General features: G+C 46.2%; 2 protein-coding genes and 1 long non-coding RNA gene across 3 annotated transcripts; 2 read left to right on the top strand and 1 right to left on the bottom strand.

Annotated features, from left to right (window-relative positions):
* Window positions 1-541: 541 nt before the first annotated feature.
* Window positions 542-3,732, bottom strand: LOC120963077 (uncharacterized). Its single transcript, XM_040387423.3, has 2 exons — window positions 3,446-3,732; window positions 542-3,260 (listed from the first exon to the last, which is right to left on the bottom strand). Exons 1-2 carry the CDS (start codon window positions 3,686-3,688, stop codon window positions 663-665), a joined length of 2,841 nt encoding a protein of 946 aa, XP_040243357.2. The 5' UTR covers window positions 3,689-3,732; the 3' UTR covers window positions 542-662.
* A 728-nt stretch (window positions 3,733-4,460) lies between these two features.
* Window positions 4,461-8,809, top strand: LOC109754549 (cell division control protein 48 homolog A). Its single transcript, XM_020313458.4, has 9 exons — window positions 4,461-4,705; window positions 4,808-4,970; window positions 5,567-5,795; window positions 6,190-6,956; window positions 7,066-7,287; window positions 7,373-7,444; window positions 7,532-7,813; window positions 7,907-8,266; window positions 8,393-8,809. Exons 1-9 carry the CDS (start codon window positions 4,662-4,664, stop codon window positions 8,693-8,695), a joined length of 2,442 nt encoding a protein of 813 aa, XP_020169047.1. The 5' UTR covers window positions 4,461-4,661; the 3' UTR covers window positions 8,696-8,809.
* A 6,900-nt stretch (window positions 8,810-15,709) lies between these two features.
* Window positions 15,710-18,909, top strand: LOC141021360 (uncharacterized). Its single transcript, XR_012182393.1, has 3 exons — window positions 15,710-16,546; window positions 17,783-18,433; window positions 18,651-18,909. It is a non-coding gene; the product is annotated as an uncharacterized lncRNA (long non-coding RNA).
* The last annotated feature ends 281 nt before the right edge of the window (window positions 18,910-19,190 follow it).

The following is a 19,190-nucleotide window of genomic DNA, read 5'->3' as shown; positions in this document are numbered from 1 at the left end:
GATATTATTCATAACTGAAAAACTTTTCGGCTGTCATCGACAAGGTCAGGCCAGCTCCGGTATGGGAGCGACGATAGCGGTATGTAGGCGGCTCATTCGGGTGGTGGCAATGGTCGTTCGGTGGTCCATGGACTAATTTTTATTATGTTTGAGGTGTTTTGTACTTCCGATGAATCTTTATAATATATCTTATCCTTTTTGCAAAAAAATATACTTCAAATACACCAAACGACAGTTTTTTGAGCACGCAGTTTTACATCATCTCTTGCGACAGAAATATTTCGGATGCCCTAATAAAACTTCTTTTGGATGCCTTATATACATCATCTTTTTTTATATACATCATCTTTTTTTTGGAGTTATTATACATCATCTTGGAGATGCTCTCAGGGCATCTACAATGGAGGCGCTTAGCCCAGACGCCACAGTGGCGGATCCAGGAATTTAGAATTGGGTGTTCAAATTTTTTTTTCACACTAACAGAGGAGCCAATTCGTTCACAGCAATACAAATTGGTCAGTAGCAACAACATCTGTATCAATAAAAGCAGAAGCAAGCAACTGAAACAGATGAGTCAATTCTGGATCGGCCTTAACAGAGGAGCCAATTCGTTCACAGCAACAGCAATACAGATTAAGGAAATTACAAAATAGATAAGAAAATTACAACTCGACCATACGCTTTGTCATGGCTTGAAAGCGAGAAATGACAACATCATCCTTCACTTCAAAAAAGAATTCCCTCTCAATAAATGTAACCAAGCAATCATTCAAGAGTTGATTCCCCATTTTATTCCGTAGCTTGTTTTTCACATAAGTCATTGAAGAGAACACTCTCTCAACACTAGCTGTTGCTACTGGTAGGATTAGAACCAATTTGAGAAGCTTGTAAACAAGGTTATAAGTGACACTCTTGTTTGTCTCGACAAGCATAATAGAAAGGTCGACTATGTTTTTGACCTTTCTAAACCTCTCATCTCTACGCATATCAGTAATGAAGTGTGTAAGTTGATAAGGAATATGCATCAGATCTTCCTCCGTGAAATCCAAGGGATAAAGATGCGCAAGCTTAACCAAGTTTTCCTTATGATAAGCAGCAAAAGAATTTACCGGACTGAATGATCCCATGTAATGAAGTAATTCAGTGTTTACCTCATCAAATCTATCTCCAAGCTCTCGAAGTTGCCTATCAATAAGACCCAAAAACATCTCAACATGGAAGCGATGGAGATTCGTGAGATTTTTGTAGAATCTTGAGGGTCTTCCAGGTGGCTTGTACTTACCACCCATTTGAGGAACTTTGACTTTATGCTTGACACAATAAGAAGTGACCTCTTCAAGGAAAGTTTCCCATCCACCATCATCTCTCAACAATTGCAATTGAATCTTTGTCAAATGAATGAGTTCAACAGCATTAACAATGTCTTGATCTTTCTTTTGCAAAGCACGACTTAAGTCATTGGTGTGCCCAAATATGGTTTGCAACAAGTGTGCCATGAAAACAAAGTCAAATGACTCAAAATATGTCAACATAGTTTCAGCAAGCATAGCCTCATTGCTTTGAGTTGGGTCTCTTACTAACTTGTTAAGAACTAGCCGGATTGAAGGATACATGCGAAGAATATGCATAATAGTTTTGTGGTGAGATCCCCAACGAGTGTCACCCGGCCTACTCAAACCCATCTCTTGATTCATGCCTTTACCGGTTTCAATTTCCTCCAATTCCAATGCTTTAATGATCCGTTCAGCTTGAGCCACACGAAGCATTCTAATCTTCTTACAAGACATCCCAAGAACATTCAATAGATTAGCAAGTTGTTGAAAGAACAAAACACAATCACGGTTCTCCTTAGCAACAGCAACTAGAGATAACTGAAGTTGATGAGCAAAACAATGCACATAATAGGCAGAAGGGGACTCATCCATAATTAGTTTCTTTAGACCATTGACATGACCCTTCATGTTGCTAGCACCATCGTACCCTTGCCCACGTACTCTAGAGAAGGTCAAACCATGTTCCATAAGCAAACTCTCAATTGCTGTTTTGAGTGTCAAAGATGTGGTGTTTGCAACATGTAAAATACCAAGAAACCTCTCAACCACCCTTCCGATTTTATCAACATAACGCAGACAAAGAGCCAATTGTTCTTGTAGATACACATCACTTGATTCATCGGCAAGTATTGAGAAACAACTATCACCTAGCTCTTCCATCATAAGCCTAGTAGTTTCTTTGGCACAAGAGTTGATGAGGTCTGTTTGTATTTCATGAGCTATCATTTTGTTGTTCTTTGGAGCATTCTTAAGAACCACCTTATTCACTTCTTCAAAATTCTCTGCTAGCCAATGTAGAAGCTCAAGGAAATTACCTTTATTAAGTGAAACTTCTCTTTCATCATGTCCACGAAAAGCTAACCCTTGACCCAAAAGAAACCTCGGGCATTTAAGAGAATATGTCAAGCGAGCTATATATAGAACCTTGTCTTGTTTGGTGGTTGAAGAAAATGACTCTACGATTGTTGTTTTGGGTGCAATGAAGAAATTGTATTTCTCTTGTGCTTTGTTGTGTGCACTATTGATCCCACCAACATGTTTCCCAAAACTAGCCTTGTGATTCCAATTTCTAAATCCTCCATTCACAAAGCAATCCCCACCAACATGTGAATTATCCTTGAAAAGATAACATACAAAGCAGAAAGCAGCATCTAGCTCTTTACTATACTCAAGCCATTTATAAGACTTGAACCATTTAGCTACAAATCGACGCATACCTCCAACAGGGTGTTGTGGAAAAGCATACTTTTTTGGTCGACAAGCCCCTTTTGCAATGTATCCTCTTCTAATCCTGTTCTGGTCATTAACATCATAATCTGCAATAGCAATCCTCTTCCCAGGATCAGGTTCAAGCAGCTGAACATCGTAAACTGCATCTTCAGTGTCATTCTCTTCCTCTATATTTTCAGATTCTTCGCTTGCTTCGTGCTCAATCTCAGGTTCTGCAATTGGACTTGTGTTCGTGGCACCAACAATCTGTAGCTGCTGCTGATTTTGAACTGAAGGGGAGCTCATAGTGCTATGAAGTTGATTCGATGGGGAAGTGTTCTGCACCTGCACTTGCTGCTCAACCTGAACATGTTCTGCAATTGGACTTGTGTTCACTAGAGCCCCTGCACATGCTCTAGATTTCTTCCCAGCTCTACTCCATAAAGTTTTCAAATCAATGGCGATGCTCTTCCTCTTGAGTTTTGAATTCTGTACTGCCTACAATTCAAATACAATTCCTTTGTTATTTTTATGCTAATAAATCAACAGTTCCTAACTCCTACATCTATAGCTACTTCTCACTGAATCAAATAGAAACTACACATTCAGTTCGGATTTCACAATGAATCAAATCAAAGAATGAAATTTCAGAGTTGGAACTTGAAACTTGAAAGGGGATTCACCTTAGGCTTAGAGATTGAGGTTGTTGGAGCAAATTGCTGCACTGGAGGTACGCTCCCCTCCGCGGCATCAACAACTGCGGCGGCCGGCGGTGCCGGCGGCGTGACCCACTGTCTCTGTGGCTGTGATGCGGCGCCGTGCCCCGCACTGGGACTGGGTACTAGCTCCTGCTCCTCACCGGCGGCGGCCGCGTCGGCGATGGCCCTGGTGAACTCCTGCGCCGGCGGCTGGCTGTGGCTCGCCATGCCCTCGCGCCGCCGCTCCTGTATCTGTTCGTGGGAATTGGGGAAGGAAGCGGCTGGCGGGTGCGTGTCCAGGCTCTCGTGCGCAGTCAGGTAATACCTAATGGCCTAATGGGCTGCTCGCCTGCTGCCAAAGTGCACGTATTGGGCCCATGTAAGATCGTATTTCTATACTCTGCCATATATGCCTATATGTAAAAAAATATTTGCATAAATTTTCGGGTGTTCATCTGAACACCCTTGACCCATGGTGGATCCGCCCCTGAGACGCCAGGGTTTAATTCCTTGCCGTTTCAATAAAATCCCGTCCGATCCCTGGTTTTTGGCTGGCACCGATGCCAAGCCAGGCACCGGGCGCCTCGTCCCTTTCTTTCATGCACGAGCCTTTTAACCAGCGCTGGAGATATTGTTTTGGTAGAAAATTAATTTGGTTAGCGCCCCAACAAATGCTCCTGCGTTGGAGGAATGGACTCCTGCTCCGGTGCCAGTTCCTTAAATAATTATTTTTATTATCTAAGCGTCCAAACAAGCGCCTCTCCATTGAACGTGCCCTCAAGATACCAAACTTGTCGACCGAGATCATCTCCCTCCCATCCATCCGATCGCCATCACCCAACCAACCACTGTTTCCTCGCGCACACACGAGACGACCACGCCTTCCAGAGCCTTCCGGCGTGGCCCCGCGCGACCGAGACCCGGAGCCCTCACGGAGCCCGCCAGGCGGGCCCTGGGCGTCCTGGACCCGCACGTCATGGCGTCCGTGTACAACTCCCGCACCGGAGCCCGGGTCGCGGAGGGGAGAAAATCCCAAACCCCTCCGCGCACGGAAGAAGCTATAAATAATGGCGAACTAATCCCCTCTCTCTCGCCCACCTCCTTCACTTCCCAAGGCGGAGCGAAGGATATCCGCAACCCCCCGCAGCAGCAGCCCCGCCGAGAGACCTAGCGGCGCCGGCGAACCCCGGATCCGCCCGCCATGGCCGCCCCGACGCCGCAGGGCGAGGCCTCCTCCTCCGATCCGTAAGATCCCGCGCCGATCTAGGGCTCCTCGGTTGTCCTGCGCTTTCCGATCTGGCTGATTGTTTTGCTGATTTTTCGTTCTTGTTTTCGGGCCGTCTGCAGCAAGTCGAAGAAGGACTACTCGACGGCGATTCTAGAGCGGAAGAAGTCCCCCAACCGCCTCGTCGTCGACGAGGCCACCAACGATGACAACTCCGTCGTCGCCCTCCACCCCGACACCATGGAGAGGCTCCAGCTCTTCCGCGGCGACACGGTCCTTCTTAAGGTGCGCGCCATATCCCAGGGCCTCGGTTGAGCCTCCGAGTTTCTAATCACTTCATCTTAGTGTCTGGCCAGTATTTACTTAGCTGCTTCGTCCAGACAGAGTAGCCAATCTAGTGAATTTAAGGTGTGGTTGGCCACACTGCTTTACTCACTGGGGTCTGGATAGCTGCATATATCTAGTATGTATTATACCATCTTAGCTGGTTGATGCGATTAGATAACTTAATTAATACCAATGGATGGGGAGTTAATAACTATGGACTCCTGGGAGTTAAAAGCTTTCTCCTTTATACACTAGTATTTCCTAAACACTACAGTACCATTGCATGATGTAATTGAGGTACCCCCTGTTTGGAATATGGCAATATATTGATTGATGTGTATTTTTGTTTATCATGGACACCGCAATGTGTACGCAGTTGGTATTTTTACAATTATAACCATCTTTTGATTCTGTGGGGCAACACGTAGATTGGAACATGTTTGAAGTTTGGATGCTTCTCTGTATTGGCGCTATATGATAATTATTGTTCTTTTAGCAGCGAGCTACTAGTACTTCATTCATGCCTCCTGACATTTAGGATCACTGTCTTACAGGGTAAGAAAAGGAAGGACACAATCTGCATTGTGCTTGCTGATGACACATGTGAGGAGCCAAAGATCAGAATGAACAAGACCGTCAGGAAGAACTTGAGAGTGCGACTTGGTGACGTGGTGTCTGTTCACCAATGCCCTGATGTCAAATACGGGAAGCGGGTGCACACACTTCCTATCGATGACACAGTTGAAGGCATTACTGGAAACTTGTTTGACGCCTTCTTGAAACGTGAGATTTCTTCATCACTGAAATATTCTCCCTACCTTTTGTCATGGCCTAAGTTAGTTAACCTCCAGTGCTTAGCATGTCATCTGGGTTTTTCTAGTGTGCTGTTCACAACTTTGTTTATACAGCCTTTTAATGCCAACACCTTTGTTTATAAGTGTAAACAGATGGTGTTTCTCAGCTGTCATACTAAAACTGCTATTTCCCCCATGATATAGTATTTGTGTCTACCCTCTGAACTATCTTCATTGAAATAAAGAAATCCATTGTACCTATGCTACACTTTTTTGATGCTGCTGCTGATAAGAAATCTTGAAATGCCTTGCCATATTTTATTGGGACAATATACACTGCATGCAGTCCTTTTGTTGACATTGTATTCATCTGGTTTTTTCAGCTTACTTCCTAGAAGCTTACCGTCCTTTGAGGAAGGGAGATCTTTTCCTTGTGAGGGGTGGAATGAGAAGTGTGGAATTCAAAGTTATAGAGACAGACCCTGCAGAGTATTGCATCGTTGCACCAGACACCGAGATATTCTGTGATGGTGAGCCTGTTAAGAGGGAGGATGAAGAAAGGCTTGACGATGTTGGCTATGATGATGTTGGTGGAGTTAGGAAGCAAATGGCCCAGATCAGAGAACTGGTTGAACTCCCACTGCGTCACCCTCAGCTTTTCAAGTCTATTGGTGTGAAGCCTCCAAAGGGCATATTGCTGTTTGGACCACCTGGCTCTGGCAAGACCCTTATTGCTAGAGCTGTTGCCAATGAAACAGGTGCATTCTTCTTTCTGATTAATGGCCCAGAAATTATGTCCAAGTTAGCAGGAGAAAGTGAGAGCAATCTCAGAAAGGCATTTGAAGAAGCTGAGAAGAATGCTCCGTCCATCATTTTTATTGATGAGATTGATTCAATAGCCCCGAAGAGAGAGAAGACCAATGGAGAAGTTGAAAGGCGTATTGTTTCACAGCTGTTGACTCTTATGGACGGGCTTAAATCCCGTGCACATGTTATTGTCATGGGTGCTACAAACCGCCCAAACAGTATTGATCCTGCCCTCAGAAGATTTGGTAGGTTTGACCGGGAGATTGACATTGGAGTCCCTGATGAAGTTGGGCGCCTTGAGGTTCTCCGGATTCACACCAAAAACATGAAGTTGGCTGAAGATGTAAGTGATCTTCATTAATAATCCTTGAACCTTGAATGCAATATCTTTCTGGATGATTGCTCAATTTGATGAAACCGTTTCTTGATTGACATTGCTAATTGTATTGCAGGTGGAACTGGAACATATTTCAAGAGATACTCATGGGTATGTTGGTGCTGATCTTGCTGCTCTTTGCACTGAGGCTGCTCTCCAATGCATTCGTGAGAAGATGGATATTATTGATCTTGAGGACGAGACAATAGATGCTGAGATACTCAACTCTATGGCTGTGACAAATGACCATTTCAAGACCGCCCTGACGACAAGCAACCCGTCTGCTCTCCGTGAAACTGTGAGCATCTCTTTGACTTTATTTGTCAATTTTGTTTTGTATATACATGTTTTGTAGGGCTCACCTTCTATCTTCTGAAAATCAGGTTGTTGAAGTTCCCAATGTTTCTTGGGAAGATATTGGTGGGCTGGAGAATGTCAAAAGGGAGTTGCAGGAGGTATTTTGCTGCTCTTATGTTTATCTCTATTCTTAAATTTGCTGTGTTCTAGCTGTAGGTTGTATAACAAAAATGAAATTCTTGCAGACTGTTCAATACCCTGTGGAGCATCCGGAGAAATTTGAGAAGTTTGGCATGTCTCCTTCCAAGGGTGTTTTGTTCTATGGCCCTCCTGGCTGTGGTAAAACCTTATTAGCCAAGGCAATTGCAAATGAGTGCCAGGCTAACTTCATCAGTATCAAGGGACCTGAGCTGCTTACCATGTGGTTTGGTGAGAGTGAGGCCAATGTGCGTGAGATTTTCGACAAGGCTAGGGGGTCAGCACCATGTGTGCTCTTCTTTGATGAGCTTGACTCTATTGCTACCCAGGTCAGTCAGTCATTCTCTCCCTCTCTCTCTCTGAATTTGTGCGAGTTTTTTCTTTGTATTTCATAATGGCTGATAACAATGACCATATTACAGAGAGGAAGCAGCAGTGGGGATGCTGGAGGTGCTGCTGATAGAGTGCTGAACCAGCTGCTGACTGAGATGGATGGCATGAATGCTAAGAAAACCGTCTTCATCATTGGTGCTACCAACAGGCCAGACATCATAGACCCTGCCCTGCTTAGGCCAGGGCGTCTTGATCAGCTTATCTACATCCCTCTTCCTGATGTTGAGTCGAGGCACCAGATCTTCAAAGCTTGCCTCAGAAAGTCTCCTTTGGCCAAGGATATTGATCTGAGTGCTCTTGCCAAGTACACTCAAGGGTTCAGCGGTGCTGATATCACTGAAATTTGCCAGCGTGCTTGCAAGTATGCCATCAGGGAGAACATCGAGAAGGTACCAGTAATTTCTATGAATTGATCTGCAGTAGGACTAGGAAATCAATCCTTTTGAAGCACTTATTTTTCTGGCATGCAACACTCTTGGTTTATACCTGTGGTCTAATGGAACTCATCCTTTCAGGACATCGAGAGGGAGAGGCGGAGGAAGGACAACCCTGAAGCCATGGAGGAGGACGAGGTTGATGAGGTTGCTGAGATCAGGGCTGCCCACTTCGAGGAGTCGATGAAGTATGCGCGCCGGAGTGTGAGCGATGCCGACATCCGCAAGTACCAGGCCTTTGCCCAGACTCTGCAGCAGTCTCGTGGATTTGGCAGCGAGTTCCGGTTCCCTGATCAGCCGGCTGCGGGTGCTTCCTCTGCCGCTGCGGCCGACCCTTTTGCTTCCGCTGCTGCAGCAGCTGACGATGATGATTTATATAGCTAAATCCTTTCGCTTTGTTGATTTCGTTCGTAGATGTTGTGCTCCGGTACGCAGTACACGGGAAAACTATGTTCTTAAGTTAATATTGTGATGCACAGTTAATCGTTCTGCCCGTTATTTCCAGCTGCATCTTTTTTTCTGTGATGTTGCTTTGAGTAGCTTTGCATTTGTCATGCCGTGTTCATGTGCGCTGAAAATAGTGCTTGAGATTATTGGATGGGGACGCCTCTTTTGATCATGTGCCTCTTGATTTCATTATACTCTCATTCAGCTGGTGCACCTTCACCAGTTTTCAGCGTACCGTCGTTGCCACATCTCCTCGTCGACACTTGCTGCCCCCAACCACCAGCCGCACCTTCTCCACCAATTTTGGAGGCTGGGGGTGCCCATTTTTCACGAGGGTGGGCGGCTGCCGTTGGCGCCATGGATACGCCCCGGAGCTTGCCGCGCGGCCTCGTACCAGGTGGATCCGGTTGGTTGAAGCTTGCTGTGCGGCCTCATATCAGGTGGATCCGGTTGGTCATCGACCAAGGTGTAGACACGCGCGTCGGCACCGTGGTGAAAAAGAGGTTGGTCGATTTGCTTCGGTCGGCCGGCGGAGAAGAAAGGGGCAGCTGACTTTCTCCACCAATTTTGGAGGCTGGGGGGTGCCCATTTTCCATGAGGGTGGGCGGCTGCCGTCGGCGCCATGGATATACACCTCGGAGCTTGCCGCGCGGCCTTGTATCAGGTGGATCCGGTTGGTCCAAGCCGCGGAATCGACCGAGGTGTAGCTGCGCGCGTCAGCGCCGTGGATTTGTGGCCGTGGTGAAGATGAGGTCGGTCGTTTTGCTTCGATCGGCGGCGGAGAAGAAAGGGGCAGCTGACTTTATTCTGGCGGGCAGATTTGCTTCCGGGGAAGGTAATTTGAAGGCAATTTATTGTTCTAATCTTAGGCGCAACGATATTTTAGAAAGATCTTAGGGGTGGATTTTTTTAGAGGGATGCTTGGAGTTCTTCGTCGTCGTCTTCGTAGGATGATTTCGACATATAGGAGATGATTTTGGACCACGATGTTGACCAGTTAGTGTTGTTGCATCTTGTCAACAAATTTGAAGCGGGCCTGAAGATAAAACGCCACGAATTGACGGTTGTCCGGTTTTGCATTCTGCGCAACCAAGCTCTCAGCCACAACATGCTCATGAAGGACTACTTGGCTGGCGCACCGACATATCCGGCTCACCTTTTTGGTAGGCGATATTGAATGCGTAGGTCTCCTTTTGTTCGCACTGTTGAAGCTTGCAAGCAAAATTGTTGTTTCTTCACTCGCTGGAGGAATGCCGCCGATTTGCTTGTTCATACCAAAAAATATCGGTGACAATGAGAGTGATTGCATGTCATTCTGGACGACAACATCAATGAGTATCTTCGCATTGGAGAAGATATACCACACTCAAATGTGTGCGGGTGTTTGGGAAGACATTGATTCGGATTTTTGGTCCGGAGTAACTTCAAGGTCCAAATAAGGAGGGCACAGAGAAGTTGGTGGCGATGAATGAAGCAAGAGGATGGCCAGTGATGCTTGGAAGTGTGGATTGCATGCATTGGAGGTGGAAGAACTGCCCGGTGGCTTGGGCAGGGTAATACACCGCCACAAACGTAAACCAACTATTGTGCTCGAAGCCGTGGCTTCACACGACTTTATGGATTCGGCATTGCTTCTTTGGATTTCTAGGGTCTTTCAATCATATCACTGTGTTGCGTCGATCTCATCTTTTTGCTCAGGTAGCTAGTGGAAAAGCTCCTGCTTGCAACTATACCATCAATGGACATGACTATACCATGGGGTATTATCTTGCTGATGGTATTTATCCTCCATGGTCAATATTTGTCAAGACCATAAGTGACCTGAAAATCAAGAAGCGCATTTTTTTGCCCAAGCATAAGGAGCATGCTGAAAGGATATTGAGGGGGTATTTGGTGTGTTGCAAGCTCTGCATGCGTAATTCCAGACAACATGATCCTTGAGGATGAGAGGGATTTAAACTTAGTTTTACTATGATAATGTTGGTAGCCGTGTGAAGCCTGCCACGGACCCGGGTGATATCAATGCATTTCTTGAGATCTATCAAAAGATTAAAAACAATGCGATGCACTACCAGCCCCGTAATGATCTTGTTGAGCATCAGTGACAATTGTATGGGAGATAGACTCCCATTTTATTTAATAAATTTAATATGTATTTGTGTGTGATTTGAACAACTATTTTCCTCGTGGACCATTTCTTGTTGTATTAATTATTTGAATTTAAACATTTGTTGTAATGAAGATGATTGTTGATTGTGATTTGCCTTCCGGACCATTTATAAGTTTGATTTATATTATGATTTTGTTAAGTTTATATTGTTGAAAATCATGAATTTGCAAAGCTCCGGAAAAATTGTGGTATCGTGAATCGTCCAATTCTGCGGGACGAGTTTACATGATCTGTTCCACAGGAGGCCTCGCATTTCCACATTTTTTTACAGGCGGCCCTTATATCAAATTTGCGGGATGGGATTTTAGCGAATCTACTAGTATTTATTTCCTTTTTTCTCTTTTGAGAATACATGACCTACTCTACAATGTAATATGAGGGATGATGCACACTAATTTTGTGTTTGTTGTGATGTTAGTATCGTGAGTAAAATGCATAGAACCATCACAATAGCGGCATCATTAACGAAAAACCAACACTTTACAATTCGTTGCAAAAATCACGACACCAAAAAATTGACAGTGGGTACAAACACTGATGGAAAATTCTAATGACTTTGATGACATCACTAATTGGTCGGGCCCACCCGTCAGGTTGAGTTGCAGAAAAAGTGCCATGAGGGTGAATTGACTTTGTCTTCTTCTTCCTCCTCCTCCTCCTCCTCCATTTTCTATGTGGCATTACATCTAACACCTCATGGGCATTAACCAACTCCTTTCTCTCTTCCTCCATATGCAGTAGATGGCGAAGAAGGTGAGCAGGGAGTCGAGCCAAAACTCGTCGGGGGTGCCCGTCGAAAAGACATTGCATGTCTCGTTGGGAGTTTTGTACTTGGGTCGCCATCATTGAAGACATCGATCTTGACGTAGGCATGACCCTCACGCGTGAGGTCGACGAGGACCCTCTCATGGTGGTCGCGCTCGGCTTTGATGATAGCCAGGGTCTCACAGAACTCCAATGGCAGGTTGGATTGGGGAGGGCTAGGCTTCTTGTCCCACTCGAGCAACCATTGGATGGAGCTATTTCGCTGCTCCATCTTCACCACCAGGGAGTCGAGCCAGAACTCACTGTGAGAGCGTCAGAGGGTGAGCTAGAAGCTCGAGGCCTTGACGAGCTCGTGAGCCGCCCTTGATGATGACCCACATGAAAAAAAGAAAATCGGGCCTGTGTGAGGAATAACAGTGCAACACCCAGATCGAATGAAAAAGGAGAAGGGGGCGAGAGAGGGGGACGGGACCTTGTTGGCGAGCTCCATGGCATCCGTCCGGAACAGCCGAGTCGCTGCAAGCTCTGTCCTCTTTGGGCATGCGTGACTGTGGGAAGGAACCGACACACCCATCACGCGATGAGGGTGCAGATCCGGAACCACATTGGCGGCGGTGGCGGATAAGGCGACCGCCTGACCTTCTGCTGCTCGACCGGGGAAGTGAGGTAGAAGGGGAGATTGTGTGTGTGTGTGTGGGGGGGGGGGGTTGCACGTCAGTGGTTGATGGCTCGAGAATTTGTGATGTGTTTCTAGTAATTCTTATTTGGTTTTCACCGGGTTTCTATCAATCTCCGGATATTCCTAACGCCAATCCTTCAAAAGAGAAGAAAATCCGTTTCTCCATTGTTTGGTAGGAAATATCATATATGAAAGGAAACCAAGGAGAATTACTGAAATCAAGCCAATTGGAGCAACTTCCATGAAGAAACCCAAGTCATTAGGCGGAGCAGACCAAAAGACGGTGTTCCATACGACCGCAAGCGCTCGCATGAGCGCTTGTATGGAGTACCAATGGCTCCACCACGTCTATACAAGACACTTTCGTGAAGGGACCTAGGGGAGGAGAGAACCCTAGCCGCCGGCACCTGATACGTCCATTTTGCATCATGTTTTCCTACTGTTATTTATAGTGTTTTTATTCATTATAAAACTTTGTGGAGTAATTCTAATGCCTTTTCTCTCATAATATGCAAGGTTTACACAAAGAGGGAGAATGCCGCCAACTAGAATTCTAGACCAGAAAAAGCTACGTCAGAGATACCTATTTTGCACATCTCCAAATGAACTGAAATTTCACGGAGAATTATTTTGGAATATATAAAAAATATTGGAATAAAGAAACACCAGAGGGGGCCACCCAGGTGCCGCCGTGCCACCCCCTCCAGGAGCGCCCTGGTGGGTAGTGGGGGCCTAGGCCCACCTCTGGTGCCCATCTTCTGGTACATAAGGTTTTTTGACCTAGAAAAAATAAGGAGAGGACTTTCTGGATGGAGCGCCACTGTCTCAAGGTGGAACTTGGGCAGGAGCACTTTTGCCCTCCCGCGGAGCGATTCCATCGGGGGAACTTCCCTCCGGGAGGGGGAAATCGAAGCCATCGTCATCACCAACAACCCTCTCATCTTTGGGAGGCCAATCTTCATCAACATCTTCAACATCACCATCTCATATAAAACCGTAGTTCATCTCTTATGTTCAATCTTTGTATCAAAACCTCAGATTGGTACATGTGGGTGACTAGTAGTGTTGATTACATCTTGTAGTTGATGCTAGCCGATTTATTTGGTGAAAGATTATATGGTCAGATCCATTATGATATTTATTACTCCTCTGATCTTGAGCACGAATATTATTTGTGAGTAATTTCCCTTGTTCTTGAGGCGACATGAGAAGTCATGTTGCAAGTAATCATGTGAATTTGATATTCGTTCGATATTTTGATGATGTGTATGTTGTGATTCCCTTAGTGGTGTTATGTGGACGTCGACTACATGACACTTCACCATATTTTGGCCTAAGGGAATGCATTGTGGAGTAGTTATTAGATGATGGGTCGCTAGAGTGACAGAAGCTTAAACCCTAGTGTATGCGCTATTTCGTAAGGAGCTGATTTGGATCCATATGTTTAATGCTATGGTTAGATTTTATATTAATTCTTCTTTCGTAGTTGCAGATGCTTGTGAGAGGGGTTAATCATAAGTGGGAGGCTTGTTCAAGTAAGAACAACACCCAAGGAACAGTCCACCCACATATCAAATTATCAAAGCAGCGAACGCGAACCAAACCAACATGATGAAAGTGACTAGATGAAATATCCGTGTGCCCTCAAGAACGCTTTGCTTATTATAAGAGACCGTTCCAGCGTGTCATGTAACGCCCCGAGACCGACGCTCCAGAAGACCTCCATTTTCTCGTGATCACCGCGTGTTTCTTTTGGTGTTTGCTCTTTTATTTTTGCATTGCATCATGCCATCATGTCTTTAATTTTTTAAAACCCAACTAAGTAAATTGCATGGATCTTCGATCCATTTAAATCGAGGGAAGGGTGACTTCTCTTTAGAACATATCCTCCCAATATTAGGGAGCTATATTAAAAATATTCCATTAACTTTGGAATCACCATAACACACTTGCAATTTAATTCTCATGCCTTTTTGCTTCATGTTTGTTCTCCAAACTTTTGCCATAAATTCTTATCTCTTTTATCGAAGCTCCGCCTAAATTCTCAACATTTTTGGGCCTTCCAAACCTCCACTTCCTATTAACCCATTTGAATTAAATTCAAATGTTTTTGAATCTAAACCTTGCATCCATGCCCACTCCTATTTTCTTGGATTAAACTCATTTTTCTGAGTCTAAGAAAATTAACCCCGTGCCAATTCTTTCTCTAACCTTCTCTTTTCTCTCTATTCTTTCTTTCTATTTTCTGTAAATCAAGAAGAGAAAGCCCAGCTGGCCAATTGGGCCTCCCAGCAGGCCGGCCCACCTAAACCCTCCTCTTAACCCTAGCCCGCACCCAGCGCTCGATCCCCATCTCCCCCGATCTCCTCCCTCACGCCGCCATCTTCCTCTCCTCGATCCCCTCCGCCGCCACCCACGCGCAGCCCTCGATCCCCCTCGCTCCCTCGCCCCGTCCCTCCAGCGCCATCGTCGCCCCGCCTCCGTTCGGCTCCCACGCACCGCCGCGGCCCTGCCGGACGTTGGTGACCCTGACGCGCCCGCGCCCGATCTGCTCCGGCCCGCCTAGCTCATCATCTCCGCCCCGCGCCTCGACTCAGCGCCGCCCCGCCATGGATGCCGCCATGGACGCCGAGCTCCTCCGCGTCACCCCTGCCTCGACCCTGCTTCGCCTCTGCACCGCGCCGCCCCGTCGACCCGCTGCGTCCTCGCGTCTCCCTTCCTCGTCCCGCACCCGAGCCGTCCCCGAGCGTCTCCTCCTTGCCGCTTCGCCTGTCGCCAAACAGGAGCTCCGCCGCCTCGACTCCTGGTTCGGCTGCCGTCGACTGCCCCCTCCCCGACCTCCGGCCTTGTCCAGGGCTCCAAGCCATCCCTGCCGTCACCTCTTCGGGCGCCGCTGTTCGTCGTCATTTTCACCCCGGGCCCGTGCTGCCGCTGACCACCACCATCGCCTCCTTGCTGCTGCCCACTCGAGGCCCTTGTGTTGCTTCGTTTCGGGTCATCAAGACCAACAAGTTCGCCTACACGGCCTCTACGTTGAACGACTGAGACGTCCCCGAATGCACCCAAATCATGTAGACCCAAGACCGCCAAGTGTACCTCTACCGCCGCTGTGGGATTCGCCAAGTACCAGGATGACGACGACTCGTCAAGTTCGTCTACGTTCGTGTACAACTACCGTCGCCGAGACCGCAAGTACCACGACAACCCCGAAGGGATTCGGACCCGTCAAGTACCTCTCCGAAAACGAACGTGTGCCTCTACTTCCACTACCGCCGCGAGAACGTCTACTTCCACTACGAACTCGACCCGTTCCGAAATGCATGCTTCGAAGGTATAACCCCGAGACGACGTCCGTGGACCGAATGCATGTGTGTTGTATGAGATGCTCGTGGTTGCACCGTTTCCGAGTTGTCATTCCATGTTCCTCCTCGTTGTCATGCCATCGTCCCGTGGGACCCCGGTAACCGGGATCACCCCACCATCTTTTGCATGTTCCGCACATCCACATCTTCGTTTGCACCGGTCGCTCAACGAGTTATCGGAACCGGGACGTTGCCATGGCATCGTTTCCGTTTTCATCGCCGTGGCACCCAATTCTTTCTGCCATGGTGACCAAATGCTCCTAATCATCTTCATGTCAACATTTTCATAAAATTGCATATAACTTACATCTGTCATTCGCATCATGATAACAACATTTAAAATGTCTAAAATTGATGTTTGCATTAAAATTGCTAAATGTCATATGGGGTTTTTCCGGTATTGTTGTTTGTTATTTCCGGCCTCTTTTAAACGTGCCTAGATAGGTTGTTTAATTATGCTTCACCTCTTGCCTTGGTAATCAACATTTAATATGGTCGAGTACATAATGAGAGAGAACTAAATAATTGATGTGGTGTTTCGTCAATATGCAACTCGCTGCATATTGAGCTCCACTTAATTTGTAGCGTTGTTTGTTGCACCTTGCCATGCCATGCCTCATTAAACCGGACATGCATCATACTTGTTTGTGCATCATGCCATGTGGATGTGGTGGTTGTTTACTATGGTGTTTGTTTCTTTCCGGTTTGCTTCTCCCGTTACCTTCGGTTTCGTTCCGGAGTTGTGAGGATTCGTTCGACTACGTCCGCTTGTCTTCTTCATGGACTCGTTCTTCTTCTTTGCGGGATTTCAGGCAAGATGACCATACCCTCGAAATCACTTCTAACTTTGCTTGCTAGTTGTTCACTCTATTGCTATGCAGCGCTACCTACCACTTGCTATTTCATGCCTCCCATGTTGCCATGAACCTCTGACCTTTGTCATCCTTCCTAGCAAACCATTGTTTGGCTATGTTACCGCTTTTGCTCAGCCCCTCTTATAGCGTTGCTAGTTGCAGGTGAAGATGAAGATTGCTCCATGTTGGATTATGTTTATGTTGGGATATCACAATATCTCTTATTTAATTAATGCATCTATATACTTGGTAAAGGGTGGAAGGCTCGGTCTTATGCCTGGTGTTTTGTTCCACTCTTGCCGCCCTAGTTTCCGTCATACCGGTGTTATGTTCCTTGATTTTGCGTTCCTTACGCGGTCGGGTGATTTATGGGACCCCCTCGACAGTTCGCTTTGAATAAAACTCCTCCAGCAAGGCCCAACCTTGGTTTTACCATTTGCCTACCTAAGCCTTTTTCCCTTGGGTTCTGCAGACTCAAGGGTCATCTTTATTTTAACCCCCCGGGCCAGTTCTCCTTCGAGTGCTGGTCCAAACCGAGCGATGTCCGGCGCCCCCTGGGCAACCAGGGTCTATGCCAACCCGACGTCTGGCTCATCCGTTGTGCCCTGAGAACGAGATATGTGCAGCTCCTATCGGAATTTGTCGGCACATTCGGGTGGCTTTGCTGGTCTTGTTTTACCATTGTCGAAATGTCTTGTAAACCGGGATTCCGAGACTGATCGGGTCTTCCCGGGAGAAAGTTTATCCTTCGTTGACCGTGAGAGCTTATAATGGGCTAAGTTGGGACACCCCTGCAGGGTATTATCTTTCGAAAGCCGTGCCCACGGTTATGTGGCAGATGGGAATTTGTTAATATCCGGTTGTAGAGAACTTGACACTTGACCTTAATTAAAACGCATCAACCGCGTGTGTAGCCGTGATGGTCTCTTCTCGGCGGAGTCCGGGAAGTGAACACGGTTCTTGTGTTATGTTTGACGTAAGTAGGAGTTCAGGATCACTTCTTGATCATTGCTAGTTCACGACCGTTCCGTTGCTTCTCTTCTCGCTCTCCTTTGCGTATGTTAGCCATCATATATGCTAGTGCTTGCTGCAGCTCCACCTCAGTACACCATCCTTTCCTTTTAGCTTAAATAGTCTTGATCTCGCGGGTGTGAGATTGCTGAGTCCTCGTGACTCACAGATACTTCCAAACAGTTGCAGGTGCCGATGAGACCAGTGCAGGTGACGCAACTGAGCTCAAGTGGGAGCTCGATGAAGATCTTGTTCGTTGGGTTGTTTCTTTTCAATTTGATCAGTAGTGGAGCCCAGTTGGGACGACCAGGGATCTAGCAGTTGGGTTGTCTTCTTTCCTTTTGGTTCCGTAGTCGGACCTATGTGTGTACTCTGATTGATGTATGATTTATTTATGTATTGTGTGAAGTGGCGATTGTGAGCCAACTCTTTATCCCATTCTTGTTCATTACATGGGATTGTGTGAAGATGACCCTTCTTGCGACAAAACCACAATGCGGTTATGCCTCCAAGTCGTGCCTCGACACGTGGGAGATATAGCCGCATCGTGGGCATTACATGTCATTTGCTACAAGAAGGATTGGGCTACCTTGCTGCACTTTTGTTACCATTATCGTTACTTGCTCGTTACAAATTATCTTGCTATCAAACTACCTGTTTCCGACAATTTCAGTGCTTGCAGAAATTACCTTGCTGTAAACCACTTGTCATTTCCTTCTGCTCCTCGTTGGGTTCGACACTCTTACTTATCGAAAGGACTAGGATTGATCCCCTATACTTGTGGGTCATCAAGACTATTTTCTAGCGCCGTTGCCGGGGAGTGAAGCACTCTTGGTAAGTGGAAATTGATAAGGAAAAATTTATATTATGTGCTGAAATTTACTGTCACTTGTTACTATAGAAAACCACCCCTTGAGGGGTTTTTTCGGGGTATCTTCACCTCGACCGGAAACACAAAGAGTTGCTCCTCAACCTACTGCACCTACTGAAAATATTAGTTATGAGATTCCTTCGGGTAGGAAAGAATAACTGCTAGCTAATCCTTATGCAGGTGATGGAACGAAATATCCCGATATGCACCTAATCTATGTGGATGAAGTTTCTGGATTATTTAAGCTTGCAGGTTTACCCGGAGATGAAGTTAAGAAGAAGGTTTTCCCTTTATCTTTGGGGGGAAAAGCATTGACATGGTATAGGCTATGTGATGATATTGGAGCTTGGAATTGGAATTTCACCAAAAAAATTATCCAATGCATCTAGTTCATCGGGATCAGAATTATATATATATATAGGACACATTTTATCTACAAGTAGTGGTAGTTTCCTCCTAAGCAATTTCCCTCCACGTGTCCCCCTAGCAGCAAACTAACCGGGCTGTTGGATATGAAAAGATCCGATAGCGTCCCACATACTAGCTATTTTAAATTAGTTAATCCGTTTTTACAGCAAAACCGAGGAGGTTTGTTGACCGCTAACCACATGCATGCCATGGGGTTGAACGGGTAAGTACTATCCACGATGCATGCTCCTCAAAGCTCTTTGCATGCGCATGCGTTTTATGTGTCTCCCCCATCTTAGTGTCTACGTAATT

The sequence above is a fragment of the Aegilops tauschii genome, chromosome 4 (genome assembly GCF_002575655.3).
Source record: "Aegilops tauschii subsp. strangulata cultivar AL8/78 chromosome 4, Aet v6.0, whole genome shotgun sequence".
Lineage (NCBI taxonomy): Eukaryota > Viridiplantae > Streptophyta > Magnoliopsida > Poales > Poaceae > Aegilops > Aegilops tauschii.
The sequence above is the reverse complement of the archived record's forward strand: the minus strand, read 5'-3'. Positions and strand labels throughout refer to the sequence as shown.

Excerpts from the sequence above, each read along its gene's own strand:
- LOC120963077 (XM_040387423.3), bottom strand. The coding sequence starts at position 3,688 with ATGGCGAGCCACAGCCAGCCGCCGGCGCAGGAGTTCACCAGGGCCATC. Across the intron at positions 3,261-3,445 it reads CCTCAATCTCTAAGCCTAAG|GCAGTACAGAATTCAAAACT; the intron begins GTGAATCCCCTT and ends TTTGAATTGTAG.
- LOC109754549 (XM_020313458.4), top strand. The coding sequence starts at position 4,662 with ATGGCCGCCCCGACGCCGCAGGGCGAGGCCTCCTCCTCCGATCC. Across the intron at positions 5,796-6,189 it reads GTTTGACGCCTTCTTGAAAC|CTTACTTCCTAGAAGCTTAC; the intron begins GTGAGATTTCTT and ends TGGTTTTTTCAG. Across the intron at positions 7,445-7,531 it reads TCAAAAGGGAGTTGCAGGAG|ACTGTTCAATACCCTGTGGA; the intron begins GTATTTTGCTGC and ends AAATTCTTGCAG.